This window comes from Myotis brandtii, unplaced genomic scaffold (genome assembly GCF_000412655.1).
Source record: "Myotis brandtii unplaced genomic scaffold, ASM41265v1 scaffold1214, whole genome shotgun sequence".
NCBI lineage: Eukaryota > Metazoa > Chordata > Mammalia > Chiroptera > Vespertilionidae > Myotis > Myotis brandtii.
Window position 1 is genome coordinate 202,715 of NW_005354231.1, and position 21,775 is coordinate 224,489.

Here is a 21,775-nt window from a genome sequence, read left to right on the forward strand (position 1 = left end):
CCAGGGAGGGGGGAGACCTGGAATGACCGTGGGAATGCTGGGGGTCAGCTCCTCTGAGCTTCAAAGTCGCCAAAGCCGCCATGCAGGAAGGCGTCGGTGCAGAGAGCGTGAGCGGAGGTCCGGAAGCTGTTGGCAGACAGTGGTTCTCAGCATTTCCTTACAATCCTTCGTCTCTGATGACAGTTGTCACTTCTCCACTCTCATTTCTGGTTTTAGTTATTTGAGTCGCCTCTCTTTTTTCTTGATGAGTCTGGTTAAAGGTGTGTCAATCTTGTTTATTTTTTCAAAGAACCAGCTTTTGGTTTCAGTGGGGGTTTTTTTTTTTGTAAGTTTTTTAAGACTCTATTTTGCTTTTTTCTGCTCTAGACTTTATTATTTTCTTCCTTCTACTCACTTCAGGCTTGTTGGTTGCTCTTTTTCAGGTGTCAAGTTAGATCATTTGAGATTCTTCCTGTCTCTGGAGGTAGGCCTCTACTGCTATGAGTTTCCCTCTCAGGGCGGATCTCCTGTGTCCCACAGAGTTTGGGCTGGTTCCGTCTGATTATCAAGGTATCTTTGGATTTCTCCCTTGGTCTCATTGTCACCCCAGTGATTGTCACTGTTTACAACATGTTATTTAGCGCCCGTGTCTTCGTGTGTGTTTTCAGTTTCCTTCTTGTGACTGATTTAAAGTTTCAGAGCATGTGGGCAGAGAAGATGCTTGATATGATTCCAACCTTCTTACATTTACTGAGACCTGTTCCATGTGCACTTGAAAAGCACGTATATTCCGCTGCTTTGGGGTGAAACGCTCCGAAGGTATCAATTGCATCCATCTGACCTAGTGTGTCACTTAAGGCCACTGTTTCCTTGTTGATTTTCTGTTTGGAAGATCTTTCCATTGATGTCATGGGGTGTTAAATTCCCCTCCTATGACTGTATCCCTGTCAGTCTCTCCCTTTATGTCCTGTGTTCACTGAAGCGTTATTTACAATAGCCAAGATTTGGAAGCAGCCCAAGTGCCCATCAGCAGATGAGTGGATAAAAAAATTGTGGTACATTCACACAATGGAATACTAGTCGGTCGTAAAAAAAAAAAAAAAAAAAAGAAGAAGAAAATTTACCCTTTGTGACAACAAGGATGGACCCGGGGAGTATTATGTTAAGTGAAGTAAGCCAGTCAAAGAAAGACCAATACCACACGATTTCACTCCTATGTGAACTCTAATGAACAAAACAGACTGAGAAAGGAGACAGAAACAGACTCTCGGAGAGAGAACAGACGGGCAGAGGGGAGCGGGGCCGCAGGGCTGGGTGGAAAGGTGAAGGGCTTAAGGAAAAGTGCTCACAGGCACGGACAGCAGAACGGCCATCACCAGAGGGAAAGGGAGGTGAGAGGAGGCAGAAGGGCAAAGGAGGCATAAACAGTGATGGAAGGAGGCAGGACTTGGAGTGGTGAACACAACATACAATGTACAGATGATGTATCAGAACTGTACGCCTGAACCCTATACAATTGTATTAACCAACGCCACCCCAATAAATTCAATTAAGAGAAAATAAAGAGCAAAACATGAATACCAACTGGGTCCCGCACTTCAGCCCTGTCACTGCCTCCCTCTGACGACAGTCACACCCTCGTCCTTTAATCCTTCCGATTACTGATGTGGAACATCTGTCCGCTACTAATGCTCTTCCTTTACGGTAAACTGGGAAGTGACAGCAAGGATCCGAGGGGTTTGTATTCTCGTAAAAGAATTCCTCTCCCCACCCCACAGCCAGTTTTCAGGGTTCTATTTTCCTCCTCGCATGTTCAGTAAGTCTATGGACCCGATCAAAGAATTACTGAATGGGGAACGAGAAAAACTGATGTGCCTGAATTTAAAAAACGGTGAATTTCTGTTTTCTCCCCTGAGAAGGTTGTCGGCTAAGAATCCATATTGGGCAGCAGAGCGTAAGAGGAAGCCCTGCGGTGTGGAGACGGCCCGGCACGGGCAGGCAGTGACTGTTAAATGACTGGATTACAAAGAGGGGCCCGGGGTGGAGTGTGAGAGGGTGTTACGTGAACATCCTACAGAAGCGTGGCGACAGGCGCCTTGAGCCTCGCCGTGAACTCCAGACCCACCGCCCAGAGTCATCGTCGGCAGCTCAGACTCAGCTAGTGGGTGAGCGAGGCTCTTTCTCCTCCCGCTTCTGTGCCTCCAGCACCAAGTGCTTATCTGGCTCTCAGTACGCACGGCTAACATACCAGGGGGACAGCCAGGAAGGGACGCGAGGTGAGAGAGGGTCCCTGGCTGGGGTAGGTGCGTCGGGCCAACCCCATTGTCAGAGCTGCTGTGATGCTGTCACTTACGTAATCGCCGTAGGTCTCCTGCGTTGGGGGTGGCGGTGGAGGTCTGTACCCGGTTGGGGGGACTCCTCTTGCTCTGGGGGTGAGAAGGCCTCGTCCCCGACTCACAAGCCCTCGGGTGGAAAGGACTCCCCTGGACGCCGACGCCCCTCGTGGGGCCACAACGCCAACGGGCCGGGTGGTGACGCCTCCCCTGCCCCTGCAAGCAAGAGGGACAGGTTAGCAGCGTCTGTCATGTTCTCTGACGTCCCACCGTCCCGCCGACACCTCCGAGGAACCCACGGTCCCGTAAAAGAAAGGAGGAGCCGATATGCGAGGGAGCAAGCAAAGCAAGAGAAGCAGCGGGTCCACCGGAAAGAAGCCCGCTGGGCAGCTGGCCCCGCGCCGGGAAACCGGGAGCATCAGAGACGCCCGCGATTTCGCTGAGACCCTAACCCTGCCCTCATCAATACATCAAGTATCTTTTAAAGACACACACAGCAGCACTTACTGAGGCAACACAAGAAGTGAAATGAAATGCTTTGGCACACAGCTCAGAAAATGTGTATAGAAACCGTGTTAAAAAAAAATACAAGACTCTGAGGAGGGAAATGAAAGAGAAACAAACAGTCCAAGCTCATGGTTTTACGAGTCAATAGTCCTAAGTTGCCAATTCTTCCCGACTTGATGTATGAACTCAGTGCGATCCCCATCCAAATCCCAGGAAGCTATTTTGTAGCTGGACCAACATATTCTAAAGTACACAAGGAAAGATAAAAACAAAAAAACAAGAGACAATACAGTGCCCCAGAAGAAAAATGTTGGAGGACTCATAATGCCTGACTGCAAGACTCGCTTAAAAGCTACCGTAACCCAGAGGGTGAGGACTGAAGACAGGACTAGACACACAGATCGATGGGCGAAAGCACAGAGCCCAGAAATCGATCCACAGAAAGAGTCCAGGGATCACTGACAAAGGAGCAGAGACAGATGAACAATTTTTACCAATGCCAATCACTCCGGACTGCACTGGAAGACACTGTAATTTCTAGCGTGCCTCGTTCATCCTTTTACCTCTGGTACACGTCTAGAAAAGTCTTCAATGCGATCAGAAGAAAAACGCAGTTTCCACTTGCAGTGCATCGAACCCACTGGTGGTATTTCAGCTGATCTGTGTATATTCCAGCCAAGGAAGGCACCTGCTTCCTTATCCAATACCCCTCCAGGGCCATCCAAGGTACTACAAGGGCCACGAAACAGTCACTATGTCTTTTGAATATATAAACGCATGTCTTTCATCAAGTTGAAAGACATGCATTTATATATTTGAGAAGTTCATAATTCCTCCCCATCATCATGGACGTTGTTAGATTGTGGGCCTATGGGGTGTACGGAGTCACACCGAGGTGCCTGCTACAGAATTTCAGACAGGTCGTGTGAGAGGTGTAGCTCCAGACACTTATCTGTCAAAGATGATCTGAAGATTCATTTTCAAGGGAACGTCGACGGGAATGGAGTCTAGCAGCAGTGAGAGTACGGCTCTAAATGATACCTTGGGGAGAGGAAGGCGTGATGCCGAGTGACACGCTAACACACACGCCCTGTCATATGGCGAAGTGCTCGCTGAACGCTAAGACGAGGCTCAGGGCTGAGCTGCACTGCGGGGCTGGGAACAGAAAAAGGCCTGTCGGCTGAGATTACAATGATAATCTGTGGGCATTTTTTTTTTTTACTTGAAAAGTTTGTTCAAATTGATAGAATCAGGGTGCAGCGCTGTTCTCAACGAGGACATGGAAGAGCAGAAAGGTAACACGACTGAGTAGAAGGCTTCTTAAGCGGATGGATGTACGGATGTGGTTGTAATGGTTCCTTCTGTTTATAGTTTTTTTCAGCAGAGTGACCAGGGTTTCTGGCTTTGAACCTCAAATATAAAAATAACCCAGAGAGGTTTCTGTAGGGAACAGCTATTTTGGAGGGAACAGGGCTTTAAACGGCCGACGACAATAAGTATGGATTAATCAGAAATGAATTATTTAGCTTATCAATTAGTAGCAGGTTTTAAGATGCGATGAAAAGGCACATGCTTTGGGTTCCAACATGCCCAGATCTACTCTGTCACGTCACTGCTTCGCCTTGGTTTTCCCATCTGTAAAGTGGGTTTCATAACATGAGCTCTCGCAGGACGGATGCGAGGTTCACCCACAGGACACATAAAGTGCCTAGAGCAGGCGCCGGTGAGCGGTGATGATCACGCAGACTCCTCCGTGGCTCTGTCCTGATGCCTCTGTCTGCTGCTTCCTGGAGGAGGAGGAGGAGGAGGAGGAGGAGGAGGGAGCCGCGGGAAGGTACCATTCCACCCAGTCCTCACGTCACAGATGTAGCAACAGTGCATTGATACACGTTGTGTACATTTAGCTACAGTAAGAGCCTGGCAGAGTGAGAGTGAACCTACTGCATTGTTTGGCTTTTATTCCTAAATTCTATGAGCAGCAGGAAAATAGGGTAAAGCCATAGATTTGGTGGCAGCAGCCGGGACGCGCAGGCAGCGCCAGCAGGTTAACCAGTGACCACGGGAAACGCAGGTGCGGCCTGGACCACAGGAAGGGGAGGCCCCCAGGGGATCTGAGCAGGTGTCTGCGGGATCCGGCCTCAGGGCCTTCGCCTGAAATCTGTGTCCCAGTGAGATCCACGTGCCCAGGGATCCATGTGAGGCCCGCGCCTGGTGCAGGCATGGCCTGTGGGGTCATTCACTTCCCCTGCGGAACCCCTCATGCATTTGACTACTTTTCCTCCTCCCTGGGAGCGCACTTCCGAGAGGACAGCTTCATCATTCTGTGGCTCCCTTCCTGCTGGAGGCTGACTGGAAGGAGGGCTAGACACGGAAAAGGCGGGCGCAGCCGTAGCTCCCGCCCCTCAGCAGGCAACACTGTCAGGGCCGATGGAGACTGAGATTTCCCAACAGGTGCCCCTGGCCCTCACCGGTGGGGCTCATGGAATGAGCGTCGGCCTGTAGACTGAAGGGTCCTGGGTTCGATTCCGGTCAAGGGCACACGCCTGGGTTGTGAGCTCGATCGATCCCTAGTGGGGGACGTGTAGGCTGGCAGCTCCCCGCCCACCCCGGCCCGGAGCACCTGTGGAGATCAGTGGAGTTCCAGGGCAGGCTCCTCGGGGGTTCCCGTGCATCCGAATCCCCGGGACCTCGTCTCCAGGCAGAGACTCCCTCAGCAGACCGGGGGGGCTGGGGGGTTTGGGGGGGCTCTTTCCAACCACCTCTCACGTGCTGCTGCTGCTGCAGCTGCTGGTTTGGACCCAGAGGTTCCTGACTGTTGTGATACCTGCTGGTTCTCTCACGTCTTTATTGTGATCCGTCCAATCTTCTATGTAATTTTTTAAAAATGACTGAGCCACACTGTGCAGAGTATGAAAGAGAGCCAAGGAGTCTTGACTGGTGTGGCTCAGTGGATAGAGCATCGGCCTGCGAACTGGTTACACTGTGTGGAGTATGAAAGAGAGCCAAGGAGTCCTGGATGGTGTTGCTCAGTGGATAGAGCATCAGCCTGCGGACTGAAGGGTCCGGGTTCGATCCCGGTCCCGGGCACATGCCGGGTTGCAGGCTCGACCCCCAGTGTGGGCCGTGCAGGAGTCAGCCAGTGATTCTCTCTCATCATTGATGCTTCTATCTCTCCCTCTCCCTTCCTCTCACAAATCAATAAAAATATATTTTAAAAAAAGAGAGAGAGCGAGCGATCCAAGGCAATTTGCTCTGTCTCCAACAAGTTACACAGGGTGATTAGCGACACTGTGGGCAACAGAAGACAGCGTGTGAGGAAGCCAAGCTCTTCGACAGCACGGGAAGCGGTCCACCCTCTCTTTTCCTCCGGCGCTGTACCTGCCCCAAACAGAGAGTGGCTCCTCACTCTGAGGCCTGTCGCTGTCTTCTAATGCGGGTGGTCCGCACCTTTTCCCTTTTCTTTATTCAAAAAGGAAAAATCTTTATCGCTTCCGATGAGGACTCCGGGACTCCCGGCATGTGTCTTCTCCCTCTCATAGCAGCGACAGCGATGATAAGGGAGCCGAGGGAGGCGTGGGGTTCGTTTAAGGTCTGATAGCGAGGGACTGACCCAGCATCGGCGTGAAAAATTCAACTGTGAGTGTGGGGTCCTTTCGAGTGATCGGAAAAGCAATCAGTCTGGTTTGGACTGGGATGGGACATTTAAAAAATGAATCTAGTTTCATCTTAAAAGATCTTCAAGACGGTGAATTCCAACTGGAAGGACGGGAGACGCGACGACGGGACACAGTGACCCGGGGGAGATCGGCCTGACCATGAGTAACGGACACATTGGGGCGGCTGCAGGCACCGTATTCTGACGACGGAAAGAGCCAGCAGCGAGTGACGGCCTACCTGCCTGTCGTCGGAGTCGGGACGCCTCTGGTGCGCGAGGCGGACTTCCCTCGGGCCGTGGGGGCGTCCGCACTTTCCGAGCCGCCGTTCAGGTATGTCAGCTCCTGCAGCTGCGCCTGGCGGATCTCGTCGTTGTAGTCCTGGGGAGACAGGCAGCGTCACCGCCACAAAGACACGGGAATGGTCAGAACACGGAGCAAACGGGCTTTAAAAGATGTTTTTATTGGTTTCAGAGAGGAGAGAGGGAGAGAGAGAGAGAGAGAGAGAGAGAGAGAAACATCAATGATGAGACAGAGTCATGGACCGGCTGCCTCCTGCACACCCCACACTGGGGATCGAGCCTGCAACCCGGGCCTGTGCCCTGACCGGGAATTGAATTGTGTGAACTCCTGTTCATAGGTGGAAGCTCAACCACTGAGCCACACTGGCCGGGCAGCACACAATTTATTTTTAACAGAGGAAGGGTTAGGAAAATACTTGACCTCATAAAACAAGCTTTGAGTTTGTTAAAATGAAAATGTATCAGTAAGTTTTAAAAAGTGAAAAAACACAGTATTGTTCCCCAAGGTGAAATGTCCTACCATCAGCCATAACTCATCCCCCTCAGGCATGAATTCCAGGCGAAACATTTATAATGAAGTTAAAATCGCACATGAAACATGGGCAAGGCCACTCACAGCTCAATTCCACCGGCCGCCGCCGAGCACGTGTGAGGCGCTGAGCAGCAGACGCAGGCGGGGCCGGCTGGGCCCTGCACGCTCTTCCGTACATTTCCATGTGGATGTTGCACACGGAGCAAAAACGCAACGTTTCCAAAACTCAGCACATCATCTTGTACTGGGAAACCTGCCCTTCCGCGTCTTATATTCCTGTCCCCACAGCCACCTGAGGGGCTCTGGGAGTCACCCCTGACTCCTCACCTTTCCTAACTCCCCGGCTCCATCAACCACCGGCAAGAACCATGTGTAACCAGCAGAGAAAAGTGTGACTTAGTTCACAATGAAAGGGACGTTCAGATGTGCGTGACCGGACAGGAGCGGCACCTCACTCGGCTGGAGGAGGAAGAGGGTTTCTGCAGGCATCACCCAAGGGTGAGTGTGAACTAGTTGCCGGAGAGGGGGCACCACCGTGTTCCCGACAGGGGGTGGGGGAGCATGTTTTAAGACCAACGGACTGGCGTGTTGCGCTCACTGCGAGCGGAAGGGGAGCTGAGGAGCAGGGCCCGGGTCAGTGTGCATACGGACGCTTTCTCTGGCGTGTCTGCGGCCCTGGGACCCCAGGAGACTCACTGGGACGCAGCAGTAGCGCGACCTCTCACAACCCACCTATAAATATGTTCCTGCCATGTGACTAAAAGTGTGTGAGGATCAGTAAGTTATTTGTAAAGCACACTCTAAATAAAACGTGCCGCACGAACGCTGAACGCTTGCCCGCTGCAAGTGTGAGGCGGCGTGAATCGTTCAGGTTAAAAATAGATCCCGGGAAAAAGCGGACGGGGGCCCTGTTCCCACACACGGAGGGCACGGGGGTCTGTGTCCGCGAGCCATGCACTCCCCGGGCGATTCCAGGGTCACAGAAGAGCGAGGACTCGAGTCCCCCCACTGGGGCCAGGGACTGTGCCCCTCCACTTCCTCACTCGTGTGACCTCGGCAGCGTGATGTAATCTCTGAAGATCTGTGGTCCCACAAGGAAAGGAGGGATGATGACCAGGCATTCGTGGGGACAGGTGAGGTCTCCTGGCCATGACGCAGGCGAGGCTCCAGGGTAGACAAAGGGCCCTGCAAGCACCAATGGCTGCTTCGTCACCAAGGACCTGAGTAAGGGAACGCCTGGCCGGTGTGGCTCAGATCGACCTATGAACCAGGAGGTCCCGGTTGGACTCCCGGTCAGGGCACATGCCGGACTGCCTCCTGGGTCCCCAGTGTGGGGTGTGCAGGAGGCAGCCCATCTGATCGATGACTCTCTCTCATCATGGAAGTTTCCCTCTCTCCCTCTCCCTTCCTCTCCGAAATCAATAAAAATATATATTTAAAAAGAAAAACAAAACCCGTGAAGGAAGAAGCTGAGCTGCACTGACGGGAATGAGGAACTTCTTGATCTCCTCCAGGGCGTGGCCCATGCGGGCGTAGGCCTCGGCGGGCGGGGCGAACACCTCGATGAGGACGTGCAGGTCGTCGTGGAGGTGGAAGTACTTGGCCTCCCCGCTTTTCCTCAGCTCTTCCTCCTGCGGAAACACAAGGCTGGTGGGAGGATGTGTCCTCGGGAGGAGAGAGGGAGGCGAGGAAATCTACCCAGAGCTCTTCGCACGTGGCTGTCCCAGAGGATCCGCCCCGAGCCAACGCCACCTGAGGAAGAGAGTTAAAGTATGAACAGGTCCTGCCATTCTGACCCCAGGCTTTCAGGAAAACGCCAAGGCTTCCAGCTGGCACTCAGTCTCAGCTCCTGTCTGGGGCCTGAGAGCCCCGCTCCTGTCCTCTGCCCCCCGCTGGGCTCCCCGCCTCCTCGGGCCCCTCCAGGCTCCACACAGACCGCCTTCGTGATCCTCGCACCTGCTACGAGGCCCAGCTCGCTCCTGCACTGGCCAGGCTGTGTGCCCGCGGTGCCGTGATCAAGTCCTGACCAACCTCCAAAATGCCTACGCGCCTTCCTGTCCCTCGGCCCTTGCCTAACCCCTCTCGCGGCAGCGATCGCATGGAGCGCAAACCCCACGGTCCCTCTTGGTGCTGCAACCTTCTTACTCAGAAAAGGGCTCGGCACAGAGCAGATGCTCAACAGATACTCACTGAATGCGTGACTAGTTATCTATTCATGTCTATGGCCATTGGCTGATGCAGGTGTCATTCAAAAAGCGTTTCCACATGCCAGGCACTATACCCTCCCTGAGGACACAACGGTGAACAAGACAAATGGCGGGCTTTGTTAGATGATTGTACGTAATCGTGATACACATCTTCTAATTTATTGGTTGTTGTTTACACAATGAAATTTAGGGGGAAATTAGGAGGAAAAAACCAGATAATTAAGGGACCAGTGATTTTGCTACATCATCTTTATCTTTTTTTCTTAAGATTTTTTTTTAATTGATTTTAGAGAAGGACGAAGGGAGAGGGAGAGAGCTTTTTTTCTTAAGATTTTTTTAAATTGATTTTAGAGAAGGACGAAGGGAGAGGGAGAGAGAGAGAGAGAAACATCGATGTGAGAGTAACACATCACTGGCTGCCTCCTGCATGGCCCCCCCTACTGGGGATCAAGCCCACAACCTGGGCTGGGAATCCCACAGGCGACCTCTCCTGCCTCCAGGACAGATGAGTCTGGGAAACAAAGCATCAATCAGGACAGGAATGTTAGTGAGTCCTTACGCTGACCTGGCCTTGAAGGAGAATTATTTCACACACCTACTGAGAATTCACCTAAACAGGCCGGGGCCTGGGGGCTCTCTACTGTTACACGGCGTCCCATGAGCGTCTGATGCACCGCCATGTTTTCATCAAGTAAGAGAATGACCCGCCCTGAGCAAGCAGGCCGTACACTCTGGATGCTCTGAGTCGCAGTTCCCTTACATTTAAAAACAAAACTTTATCTCCCATCATGTGTCCGAGGATGTCATGGAGGAACGCCTGGTGTCTGAGCCGCAGTACCTGCTCAGTAAACTAACGGTGGTGATTTTCATATGGAAGCTGTTATTTAGACGGACTCGCGGGCGAGGCGGCTGGACTTTGTCTAAGTGACTTCCTTGTCTGACACATACCATTGTTCAACCCTTCACGGAAAGTGATCACTAAACACAGATCTGGTTCTTAGTAACATCAGCCTTTAAAGCGATGACAGAGCGACACAGTGACGGGGGAGAACAACGTGCGTGGCAGCACATGAGCAGTGGGAACGTTTTTTTTCAGAACTTGTGTATTTCAGAAAGTGATTGGTGAAAATCACAGTAATTGTGGCTTTCTGAAAAAGGAAGCACGCCGCCTGTCAGAATGGCTACCACCCATACATCAACAACAACAAGAGCCGGTGAGGATGTGGAGAAAAGGAACTCCGTGCACCGCTGGCGGGATGCCGACTGGTGCAGCCACTGCGGGAGGCCGTATGGAGTTTCCTCAGAAGTTAAGGATGGAACTGGCTCTTGACCCAGCGATTCTGGGGATTTATCCAAAGAGACCCGAAACAATAATTCAAAAGAATATATGCGCCCTTATGTTCATGGCAATGTTATTTACAATATCCAAAATTTGGAAGTGCCCGTCAGCAGATGAGTGGATAGAAGAGCTGTGGTACATTCACACAATGGAATACTACTAGGCCATAAAAAAGGAGGAAATCTTACCTTTTGCAACAGCATGGATGGGCCTGGAGAGGGTTGTGCTAAGGGAAATAAGCCAGTCAGAGAAAGACAAGGACCACATGATCTCACTTACATGTGGAATCTGATGAACAAAATAAACTGACCAACAAAATAGAAACAGACCCATGGACACAGAGAGCAGACACACTGCTGTCAGGGGGAGGGGGACAGGGCTGGGTGGAAACGGTGAAGGGATAAGCAAAACAAAAAGGAAAAGACAAAAACACTCACAGACACAGACAACAGTGGGGTGATTACCAGAGGGAAAGGGGGCGGGAGGAAAGGGTCCAGGTAAATGTGATGGAAGGAGACAACACAACACAATACCCAGATGACGGGTGTAGAATTGGACCCCTGAAACCTAAATAATTTTATTGACCAACGTCACCCCAATAAATTCAATGAAAGAAATAAATCAATCTTGAAATTCTAAAAATAAAAAAGGAGGCAGTTAACATGAATACATCCAAGAAGAATAACTATGTGCAAGCAATTGTTAAAACGTTCTAAACCAATAGTATTAACTTGACAAAATACATAGGGTACCAAAGGAAGGGCAAAAAAGGCAAATAAAAATACCTGCTTTATAAAGTCAATGATACGGAGCACAGGCCACGGAGAAGACCCTGAGAAGCATGTCCGAAGTGCACACAGCGATGGTGAGCGGACAGACAACTCCTTGCTCTCCGTGACAATGTCAGTATCCCTGTGCTTTCTGCAAGGTGACATACCGTGTCTAGAATCAAAACTATAGGGGCCCGGCCAGCAGGGCTCAGTGGCTGAGCCTCAACCTATGAACTAGGAGGTCACAGTTCGATTCCCTGTCAGGGCTCATGCCCGGGTTGTAGGCTCGATGCCCAATGTGGGGCGTGCAGGAGGCAGCCAATCAATGACTCTCTCTTATCAATGATGCATCTATCTCTCCCTCCCTCTGAAATTAATAAAAATACATTTTAATAAAACATAGGTATCACAATATTATTTTATAAGTGAATATAAGTGAATATAAAGGTCACAAATGCAAGTTTAAGACACTGAATTGGCCAGCGTAACTCAATTTTCCAAACAGTCTCATAAACATCACCCTCTATAACATTTTCCTATAACTCCTTGAGATTCCAGTTAGCTTTTATATAATACTAGAGGCCCGGTGCATGGATTCGTGCACCGGTGGGGTCCCTCAGCATGGCCTGCGGGGATCGGGCTGAAATCAGCAGTCCAACGCCACCTGCCGCTCCTGCCTGCTGCTCCTGCTCATCTCAGTCCCCGCTGCGCCTGCTGCTGCTCAGTAGGCTCACTGCCACTCCGCTGTGGTCTCCAGGCTGTGGCAGCCAGTCGTGAGCCCTGCGTCTGGTGCCCGTTGGTCAGCTGAGCGGTGCTCCCACTGTGGGAGCACACTGACCACCAGGGGGCAGCTCCTGCATTGAGCGTCTGTCCCCTGGTGGTCAGTGCGCGTCTTAGCGACTGGTCGTTCGGTTGTTCAGTCATTCAGTGGTTCAATCGCTTAGGCTTTTATATATATAGACGAATGGATACAGTGGATGATCTAAAGGTGCATTACATACTGGCTAAGAACGCAGCCACGTGTCTACAATGAGTCTTACCTTCGCCTTGTCTCTCATGGAGCCTTTGCCAAGAATGGACATTTTGGTCAAGGTCTCTTCTTGTAAACGCTTCAGAGAATTGCCACGTGGACCCAGAAGCTTCCCCACAAAGTTGAACTAGGAAAAACACAGAAACCAAACTTGTAACATCCGTATCTGAAGGTAACTTCTCACTCCCGAATACTAGGAAACACGGTGGCATGCTCCACATCATTGGTGAATGACAAACAGGTCAGTTCCCGCTACAGAAATCACGCTGGTTCCACACACCACAGGTAACAGGGCTAAACACGGTAAAATAAAACCACAATTGATATGTTTCTCTATACCAGTCATGCCCGTGATGGCTGTATTTCACAACCTGTAAATGCAGTTAATTTCCTTGACAACAGGCACACACATTCAACACCCACCATGGACAGCGCGAGGGTTAGAGGACACAGGAGAGGGAAAATGCCGCTACACGTCCGTCCTGCAATGTCCCTCGACTGGTCATAGCGTCTGGGTTCTGCGACCTGGTCAGCACTCAGCCTTGGCCAGTCAACCAATGGAGGCTGACTTCAACATCCCGCGGCTGACAGAAGCTTCGCCATAAAGCCCCCGATCTCTTTGACAACTAGCTATGGGGATGTGGACCACTTACGCAGGCTGGACGCTTCGGGCTGTTTATTAACAAGCAGAGAAGTGAGTTCCTGAAGGACCCGGACTCTGAGGCGAGGCTACCCGGGTTTTAAAACCCGGCTTTGCCATTTGGCAGCTGAGGAACCCTGGGCCAGTTACCCAACCTCTGCACACCTGGGCTTCCTCAGCTGTTCAACGGGACTGTCCCGGGGACTCAACTGGTCCATATAAATAGACTGGAGGCCTGATGCACAAAATTCATGCAAGGGGCTCGGCCCCCGCAGCCGCAGCAGCTGCTTCTGCCTCGGCCCCCGCTGCCGCGGCTTTGTCCAGAAGGTTCTCCGGAAGGTTGTCCGGAAGGTCGTTCGGTCTAATTAGCATATTACGCTTTTATTATTATAGATTATTTAGAATGCTTGGTGCAAAATAGACAATAAGTATGTCTTGAGCGAAAGAATTATCATTTGATATGTCACACAATGTTTGAAGCCTCGCTGTAATGAAGGTAAACCATGAATACTTCTCACTCCCGAACAGAAAAGCAGCCTGTTTACTACCCAGAGAGCACCTGTCCTCTCAGGCACGCTCGTTGGTAACAAACTCATGCCTTCCCTGCTCTGAGGTCGGCCACCGTACAGGGGCCGTGCCACGGCCGCACCGCTGCTGTTTTTAAGAGAAAATTGTTCCTCCGTTTGCCTTGCTATGATAATTGAAGTCATTTTCCTGAAATACCCACTTTAAGGAAAATCAAAGTACTTTTTCCTTGCCCACTTTTCATTTTATTGGTCTTCAACAAGACTCAAGTATTTTTAACCTTTTCTTGCAACTTTTTTATTTTTTAAATTTATGTAAATTACGGTTTTAAAGTATATCAGTAATAGAGAGTTGAAAATATCAGACAAAACTACAAGGTTGGGGGGACCAGTCTCTCGACCCGCCCACCCCTACCTGCTCCTCGTGCCCGATTTTCTCTGCTGTATCTTTTTGGAATTTGTATTATTTGGATTCTGGCGCCCTGGGTTGGATTTCTAAGATTCCTCTTTTTTCCCCTCTTTCGTCTTCTCACTCTTTAGTTTTCCAAAGATTTAATTACACTGAGCTGCCACATCTATTGATTCTTTCATTTCCACAATCAGAGGTTATACTACTGACAGCATTTTCGTCCTGTGTTCTCTTTATGTCCGTTTAGAAATGTTTATGGAGGTTCCCGTCTTTCTGAGACTCTGAACGGCCATGGCCCTCACCCGTCCGAGTGTGTGAACTGGCCTCGTTCTCAGCACGGACAGCCCTCAGCAGAGCGGCCCTCCTCTGCCCCGTCCTCAGCACGCAGCCTGCGGCTCTGAAATGCTGCCTGAAGCTTCCTCTCATGGCACCTGACAATCTGCTGTGCCTGGCAGCCCCGGTTTCCATCAGAACCTACTCCAGCCCGGCCGACGTGGCTTGGTGGTTGAGCATCGACCTATGAACCAGGAGGTCATGGTTTGATTCCTGGTCAGGACACATTCCGGGGTTATGGGCTCGATCCCCAGTGTGGGGTGTTCAGGAGGCAGCTGATCAATGATTCTCTCAACACTGATGTTTCTATCTCTCCCTCTTCCTCTCTCTGAAATCAATAATAATAATAATGCTTTAAAAAGCCTACTCCAATTTTGGTATCAACACTTCTTTTCTCCTGGGCCAGGCATCGACTTGAAGAGGAATGAATAAAAATCACCCACCAGCCTGGCTGGTGTTGCTCAATGGTTGAGCATTGACCTATGAACCAGGTGGTCACGGTTCGATTCCCGGTCTCCTACGAGGAGGTATCACCTTGGTGGCCAGGATTCCAAGAACCCATCAGTTAGCACAGATACCCCTTGACTTATGTATGGAGCAGCGCCCCCATTTTCAGGTGGCGCCTCGCTCTGGCCCTCAGTGGCATCTCTCCGGGTCTCCTCTGGGGCGGCCTCTTCGGGAAGCCTCGCACCTGGTGCTGGGTTAAGACGGGCAGACGCCGGGCCATCAGCAGGAAGAGCCTCCGGAAACCTCACTTCTTCTCAGACAACCTCCCCCCAAGTCTTCTCTGTTCCACCCGATAAGCCCCTTCACAGGAACTGCGTCTCCAGCCCCGAGTCTCCCCGAGGTCTTCCCACACTGGCCAGCGGTGTCTGGTGGCTGCTCTCACCCCACCAGCTCAGGGCTCTGGGGCTGTCTCCCTCGGCATCACCATCGTCACCCACCTACACCCGCCGGAATGTTCCTGGCTGCCTTTGCCTATTGTTGTCTCACACGCACCTTATCTTCACGGATTTGTACCTTTTTAATCCATTTAGAGCCATGTGAGCGGGTTTCAAGAATGGTATAAAATTACATTGAGGCGGTCAAACAGCCATATTCACATTTCTTTAACAGTCACATATCCCCGGTTAAGAGCTGGGAGTCCTTGGAAGTCATCCGGCCCAAGCATCTCATTTCACTCTGAGGAGACGGAAGTCCACGGAGTGCTATGATTTGTCAAGGTCACTTGATGAAGCATAAAAACACAGGGATCCATATAAGAAGGAGAAGCCCTGGCTATGGTTCTATGTACCTGTAGGAGTTTCTCTCTCCATTTAGCTTCGATGAGCATTTTGTTCACAGAAAGTACATGAAGGAGCGCGCTGACAATCAGAAGGCCTGCTATTCCTGTCTTTGCTCGACCACGGATTGTGTATTAGTTCCATCTCCTCATCAGGTTAACCTGCGAGAGGCTCTCTCCTCCTCCACCACACAGGGGTCATGCCACCTACTGCAAGTGCCCGTCGTGTGAAATAAACACAAAAGTGAATGAAAATCACCCACCTGCCCGGCGGGTGTGGCTCAGTGGTTGAGCATCAACCTATGAGCCAGGAGGTCACAGTTTGATTCCCAGTCAGGGCACAGGCCTGGGTTGTGGGCTCGATCCCCAGGGTAGGGGAGTGCAGGAGGCAGCCAATCAATGATTCTCTCTCATCATTGATGTTTCTGTCTCTCTCTCCCTCTCTGAAATCAATAAAAATATATTAAAAACAAGCAAACAAACAAAGATCAAGTGCGGAGCACTGGGACAACGCGATTTCACCTGAGCTCTGGGCCCTGCGTGACAGTGATGTTGACGAAGTCCTCCGACCTGGCAATGGCTTCCTCCGAAGAACTACTCTCCTCAGGTGAGACCCGTGATGACCCCGTTTACCCACAAGGCCAGGCACAGGCCTCCAAATTCCCCTGCTCTGCTCCCTAGAAGCCAGGCTGGCCTGGCGGTTCTCACAGACCGTCAGAAAGTGCTCCCTCACCTGCCTTGATCACACACCAGTCAGGGATCCTCTTCAGGCAGGGCTGTTGTTTTATGTGGTAACTGGATTTGCAATCAGACAGTAAGAACTTACATTTTTAAAAGATTTTATAAAACTGATCTTCAGAGCGAGAAGGAGGGAGAAGGAGAGAGAGAGAAAGAAACATCCACATGAGAGTGAAACATTGATCGGCTGCCTCCTGCTCGTCCCCTACCGGGGACTGAGCCTGCAACCCGAACATGTGCCCTGAGCGGGAATCCAACTGGCAATCTTTCGGTGCAGGGGACGACACCCAACCAACCGAGCCAGGGCTGAACTTGAATACATTTTAACTTTCATTTTTATTAATGACTAGTGGCCCGGTTCATGCACCGGTGAGTTCCCTTGGCCTGGCCTGCGGGGATCGGGCTGAAACCAGCTCTCCGACATCCCCCGAGGGGTCCTGGATTTCGAGAGGGTGCAGGCCAGGCCAAGGGACCCCCCTGGTGCATGATCGGGGCTGGGAAGGGACCGTGGTAGGGCTCCAGGGCGTGTCCGGCCAGTCTGGCCCAGTCCCGATCAGCTGGACCCCAGCAGCAAGCTAACCTACTGGTCAAAGCATCTGCCCCCTGGTGGTCAGTGCACATCATAGCAACTGGTCGAAAGGTCAAACGAATGGTCAGACACTTAGCATATTAGGCTTTTACTATGTAGGATGTCACTCTGTGCATATATGTGTACAGGTGAAAGTGTGACCATAACCACAACCACTGACTTTTCTTCAGGTGCTAATTATTCTATTACAAATATATATTACATTATAGATGTTACAGTTGCAAATAGAAAGTTTTTCCAATGGTTACGAAGATGGTGAATCAGCATACAGTAAGACAGCAGAGTTTCACTGTGTACTGTGTGCCATCCGATAATTAGGTCCTTTGTTGGGGAGGCCTGGTGTCCTGAACCCGCCGTAATTGATCTAAGCCGTATGTGTGACCTGACCCTGCTCCTGGGGGAACAATTAGTTACGCTGTCATTTCATAAACAATGAAGCTTCCGGAACATGTCACTGTCTCCATCCAAATGTGTCCCCTAATTGGCTGCTCCCCAAAAGGCTGATTAGTCTGACGGAAGGCTGCCTGGCTGCCCTCTCACTCAGCTTGGAACTGAACTCGTAGCCTCTGCCACCACATGCCGAGCACGGGGTTCTGCCAGAGCGCCCCAGCCCAGCACAGGGCACGGCCGCCCATGCAGCAGCTCGGGCCAGGGGCCCCACAATTGCTCTTGGGGGCCGCGGCCAGGCCTTCTGGAGTCACTGCCCCAACACCTGGCAGAGCGGGCACTTACTAAATATTCAATGAGTTCATTATAGGTTGACAGTCTGGATGTGGGTCCCTACTAACCCTCTGTCTGTCTCATTTTAATGCTGAAAGACTCGGATTCTGTAGCTGCACCCTAATGAAGGTTAGTTAGAAAAAGACTGTGGAGCAAAACCACTAGTCCCTTAATTATGTGTTTTTTCCTCCTAATTTCCCTTGATTTCTGTGCAGCCAGCATAGACACCTGGGGCGGGCAGCTCTGGGCCAGCCCACTGCAGCGTCTGAAATACACCTGCGATCGAGGTGGCCTCACTGTCTGTGTGTTTGGGCCACGGCTTATATTTTCCACATGGATGCGAGTTCCCCCTTTCACCAGGGCCAAAGTGCGCGTGGAAATAGACCACGCGCGGGGCTGTGAAGCGTGTGCTGGGCCAGTGCCTGCTCAGCAGGGTCCAGCGGGCCCTCCTGCTTCCCTCGGGGCACCTCCTGCTTTCTCCTGTGACACTTCCCAAACCAGACTTCAGCCTGTTCCCTCCAAGTTGGATTCCCGGGAAGAAGGGGTGTGCCTGAAACCTCCACACCTCACTCCCGTCTCCATTCTCAACGCACTGCCCGACGCAGTGTCACGTGCAAAATACACAACTGCGCTGAGTCAACAGAAGCAGGAGGGCAAATGCACCGTGTCCCGCCTGTTGCTGCTTTATGGTGAGGAAGCCAGACAATGGAAAGCGCTCCCTGGTGTGAGAGGCAGAGAATTGCACAACGTTAAGCCTCTGCCTACCCCAGCGCCCACATGGGAGCCCTGCCAGCCGGGTCCTGGGCTGCACTTCCCCCGGGGTCTGCTGTGCGTCAGCACCTGTCCTGTCGCCTCTGAGCAGCGGTTGGGGGCTGGGAGGTTCCTCCCACTTTCTTGTTAGACGAAAAGTTGTTTTAAAAGTATGTCTGTTGGACCTCAGATAAGACCCATTTATGCTGAAATAGGAGGGCATTTGTTGTAAATAGACACAGCGCAGTCCCTCCTGCTCACCGGGACAGAAATGCCCCCACTGTCATCACGGGGTCTCCCCTGAGGATCACACGCACGTGTAATGCTCCTTTCACATCACTTCTTTTTCTTGAAATGCACTTTATGATTTCACAGACAAGATCAAATCGTGGGATAAATCTCAGACTTGCTAAAAGTAATTCCCTTTGCTCCATTATGGTCCCTTTTTACTCTCATTCTCCACGCCCCCAGCCTGCAGCCAACATAGGCACATCCCCCCAACCTAAACCCCAGCCTGCAGCCAACATAGGCACATCCCCCAACCTAAACCCCAGCCTGCAGCCAACATAGGCATGTGCCACCTCCTTTCCACGCAGCCCCACTGGCCCAGGATCAGAAAACCAGCGACTGAGCAGTGGCCATATATGTATGTATGTATGTATATGTGTGTGTGTGTGTGTGTGTGTGTGTGTGTGTGTGTATTAGAGGCCCAGGGCATGAAATTTGTGCATGGGGGGGGCGGTTCCCCTCAGCCTAGCTTGCACCCTCTCCAATCTGGGACCCCTCGGGGGATGTCCGACTGCCAGTTTGGGCCTGATCCCGGGGATTGGGCCTAAACCGGCAGTCGGACATCCCTCTCACAATCCTGGAACACTGGCTCTTAATCGCTCACCTGCCTGCCTGCCTGGTTGCCCCTAACTGCCCCCCTTGCTGGCCTGATCGCCCTCAACTGCCCCCCTTGCTGGCCTGGTCACCCCCAACTGTCCCCCTGCTGGATTGGTCACCCCAACTGCCCCCCCCTGCTGGCCCGGTCACCCCTAACTGCCCCCCCTGCCAGACTGGTCATCCCACGCAGCCTACTTGTTCAGTCATTTGGTCATCCCTCACTAACCCCCCTGCTGGCCTGGTCATGGGCAGCCATCTTGTGAGGGCATGATGGTCAATTTGCATATTACCTCTTTATTATATAAGATATTCCTTTTAATTGATTTCAGAGATGAAGGGAGAAAGAGAGAGAAAGAAACATCAATGATGAGAGAGAATCATTGATTGGCTGCCTCCTGCACACCCTCCACTGGGGATACAGCCCGCAACCCGGGCATGTGCCCTGACTGGGAATTGAACCCTGACCTCCTGGTTTATAGGTTGCCGCTCAACCACTGAGCCATGCCGGCTGGGCCACTGGCACGTCTTAATGCCATCCTGAATGCTACAATCTACAACTCCCCATAATTAAATCGTCCCAGCCCAATAATTACTCTGCTCCCCGCCTCGCCCCACCTCTGTGTGTTCACAGCCTGGACTAAATTTAATTCCACCTGTAATTCTTTCCCCAGAAATAACCCTCCCTCACACCCTTAAATCTGCATGGAGTCCCTCACCTATCGTGTTAATTCCGTTTTTACCTTGAATGACTTAGTGACATTTACTGTTTCTCCAGGTGCCGTGTAAATCCTGTGAGAGTAATTAGGACCCGTATTTGATTCATCATTTTTCCCACATAAAGAAGGGCTTCTCAATAAATAATTGGGGAACTAAAGCTGATTTTACCCCCAAATCAAATGGCACTAGTCAACCTTGTTTTTATGGATTTTGTTTGCTGCAAAAATTATTGCCACATATTAAACCTAGAGGTAAAAGACTCTCATTTAAATTTATTAAGTTTCCAACCACAAGTCTCTAAGCATTACTGGTTGTGGTGGAAACTATCTGGTGTTGCTCCGTCAATAGTAATTTAACCTACTATCCACTTCTAAATGGTAAGCGGCCCAGTTCAATGACATACCAGCAACTCTGAGCAGGAGTGGGCGTGCAGTGACGCCTCCAGGAGGCGACACGGGCAAAATTAACACCCACGGGGCCCACGCGAGGAGCGGCCTGAGCTACCCCGCCGCGTGTCCCTGCTATCTCTGTTCGCGCACAGCTGGAGTACATTCTTGTGGGGCAAGGAGGGGTCGATGGCAAAACAAATAAAACATATATGTAACGACTTTGAAATGGCTAATCCAGAGAAGTGCAGACTGCAGCCGGCCTGGGATGTGGAGAGCAGAGAGAAGGAGCTGAAAATGAAGGCCGGAAGTGGGTCTGGAAGGAGGCTGTCAGGGTAGACAGGATAGAGAGAGAGAGATGGATGGTAATTCAGGAGCAGAAATAACAAAACATATACGCCATGGTATTTTAAGAATGGAGGGGAGGAGGTAAAGGAGGAGAAGCTAAGTTAAAAAAACAGTGGCTCACTGGTTGCGCATTAACCTATGAACCAGGAGGTCACGGTTCCATTCCCGGGCAGGGCACATGCCAGGGTTGTGGGCTCCATCCCCAGCGGGACAGGGGAGCGGACCAATGATCCTCTGTCATCATTGATGCTTCTCTCTCTCTTTCCCTCTCCCTTTCTCTCTGAAATCAATTAAAAAATAAATTTAAAAAAACCCATGCGCGGCGGGTTCCGGGCGCTGAGGTACACGGCGATCTGTCGTCCACAGAAATAACAAACCCGGGAGCGGGCCGGGCTCGCCAAGAAAGGCAGGTCCGCGGCCGCTGTGGCCCCGTCCCAGCTGGGAGGCTGCACTCCCCACGGGGAGGTGTCCGCAGGCAGAGCCGCACCCCACACAGTGGCTCCTGGACCTGCCCCCCTCCCCCTGTAACTATGTGACTGTGTGTTACGTGTCCCTCGTTTCATGTAATTATGTGTCAATGCCTGGTTTGGACAGAGGCCACAGCTGGGTCCAGGAGGGTCCATGTTTGTTCACACTTCCTGTCTAGTGGCACTACAGTCGCGCAGTGCTCAGCAGATCCGACCTGGTGGCCCTCAGGGCCCAGAGCCAAAACTATCAGTCCAGTGGCCTTCAAGAGATCTAAGCCAGTGATATGTCCCAACATGGAACACCCCAAGAAGCCCACCTGCCCCCCAATCATGAA

At 51.4% G+C, this 21,775-nt stretch overlaps 1 protein-coding gene across 2 annotated transcripts in view; it reads right to left on the reverse strand.

Annotated features, from left to right (window-relative positions):
- The window catches only part of KHDRBS3 (KH domain containing, RNA binding, signal transduction associated 3), an 84,883-nt gene that overhangs the window by 28,025 nt on the left and 35,083 nt on the right, over positions 1-21,775 (reverse strand). For both annotated transcript variants that reach the window (XR_001360570.1, XM_014533154.1), the window contains exons 3-6: positions 12,663-12,779; positions 8,791-8,937; positions 6,714-6,853; positions 2,333-2,528 (exon numbers count right to left, since the gene is read on the reverse strand). Coding sequence is in view for 1 of the 2 variants with exons in the window: in XM_014533154.1 (XP_014388640.1) it covers positions 2,333-2,528; positions 6,714-6,853; positions 8,791-8,937; positions 12,663-12,779 (600 nt within the window). In the remaining variant the exon portion in view is untranslated. The remainder of the gene's footprint in view (positions 1-2,332; positions 2,529-6,713; positions 6,854-8,790; positions 8,938-12,662; positions 12,780-21,775) is intronic.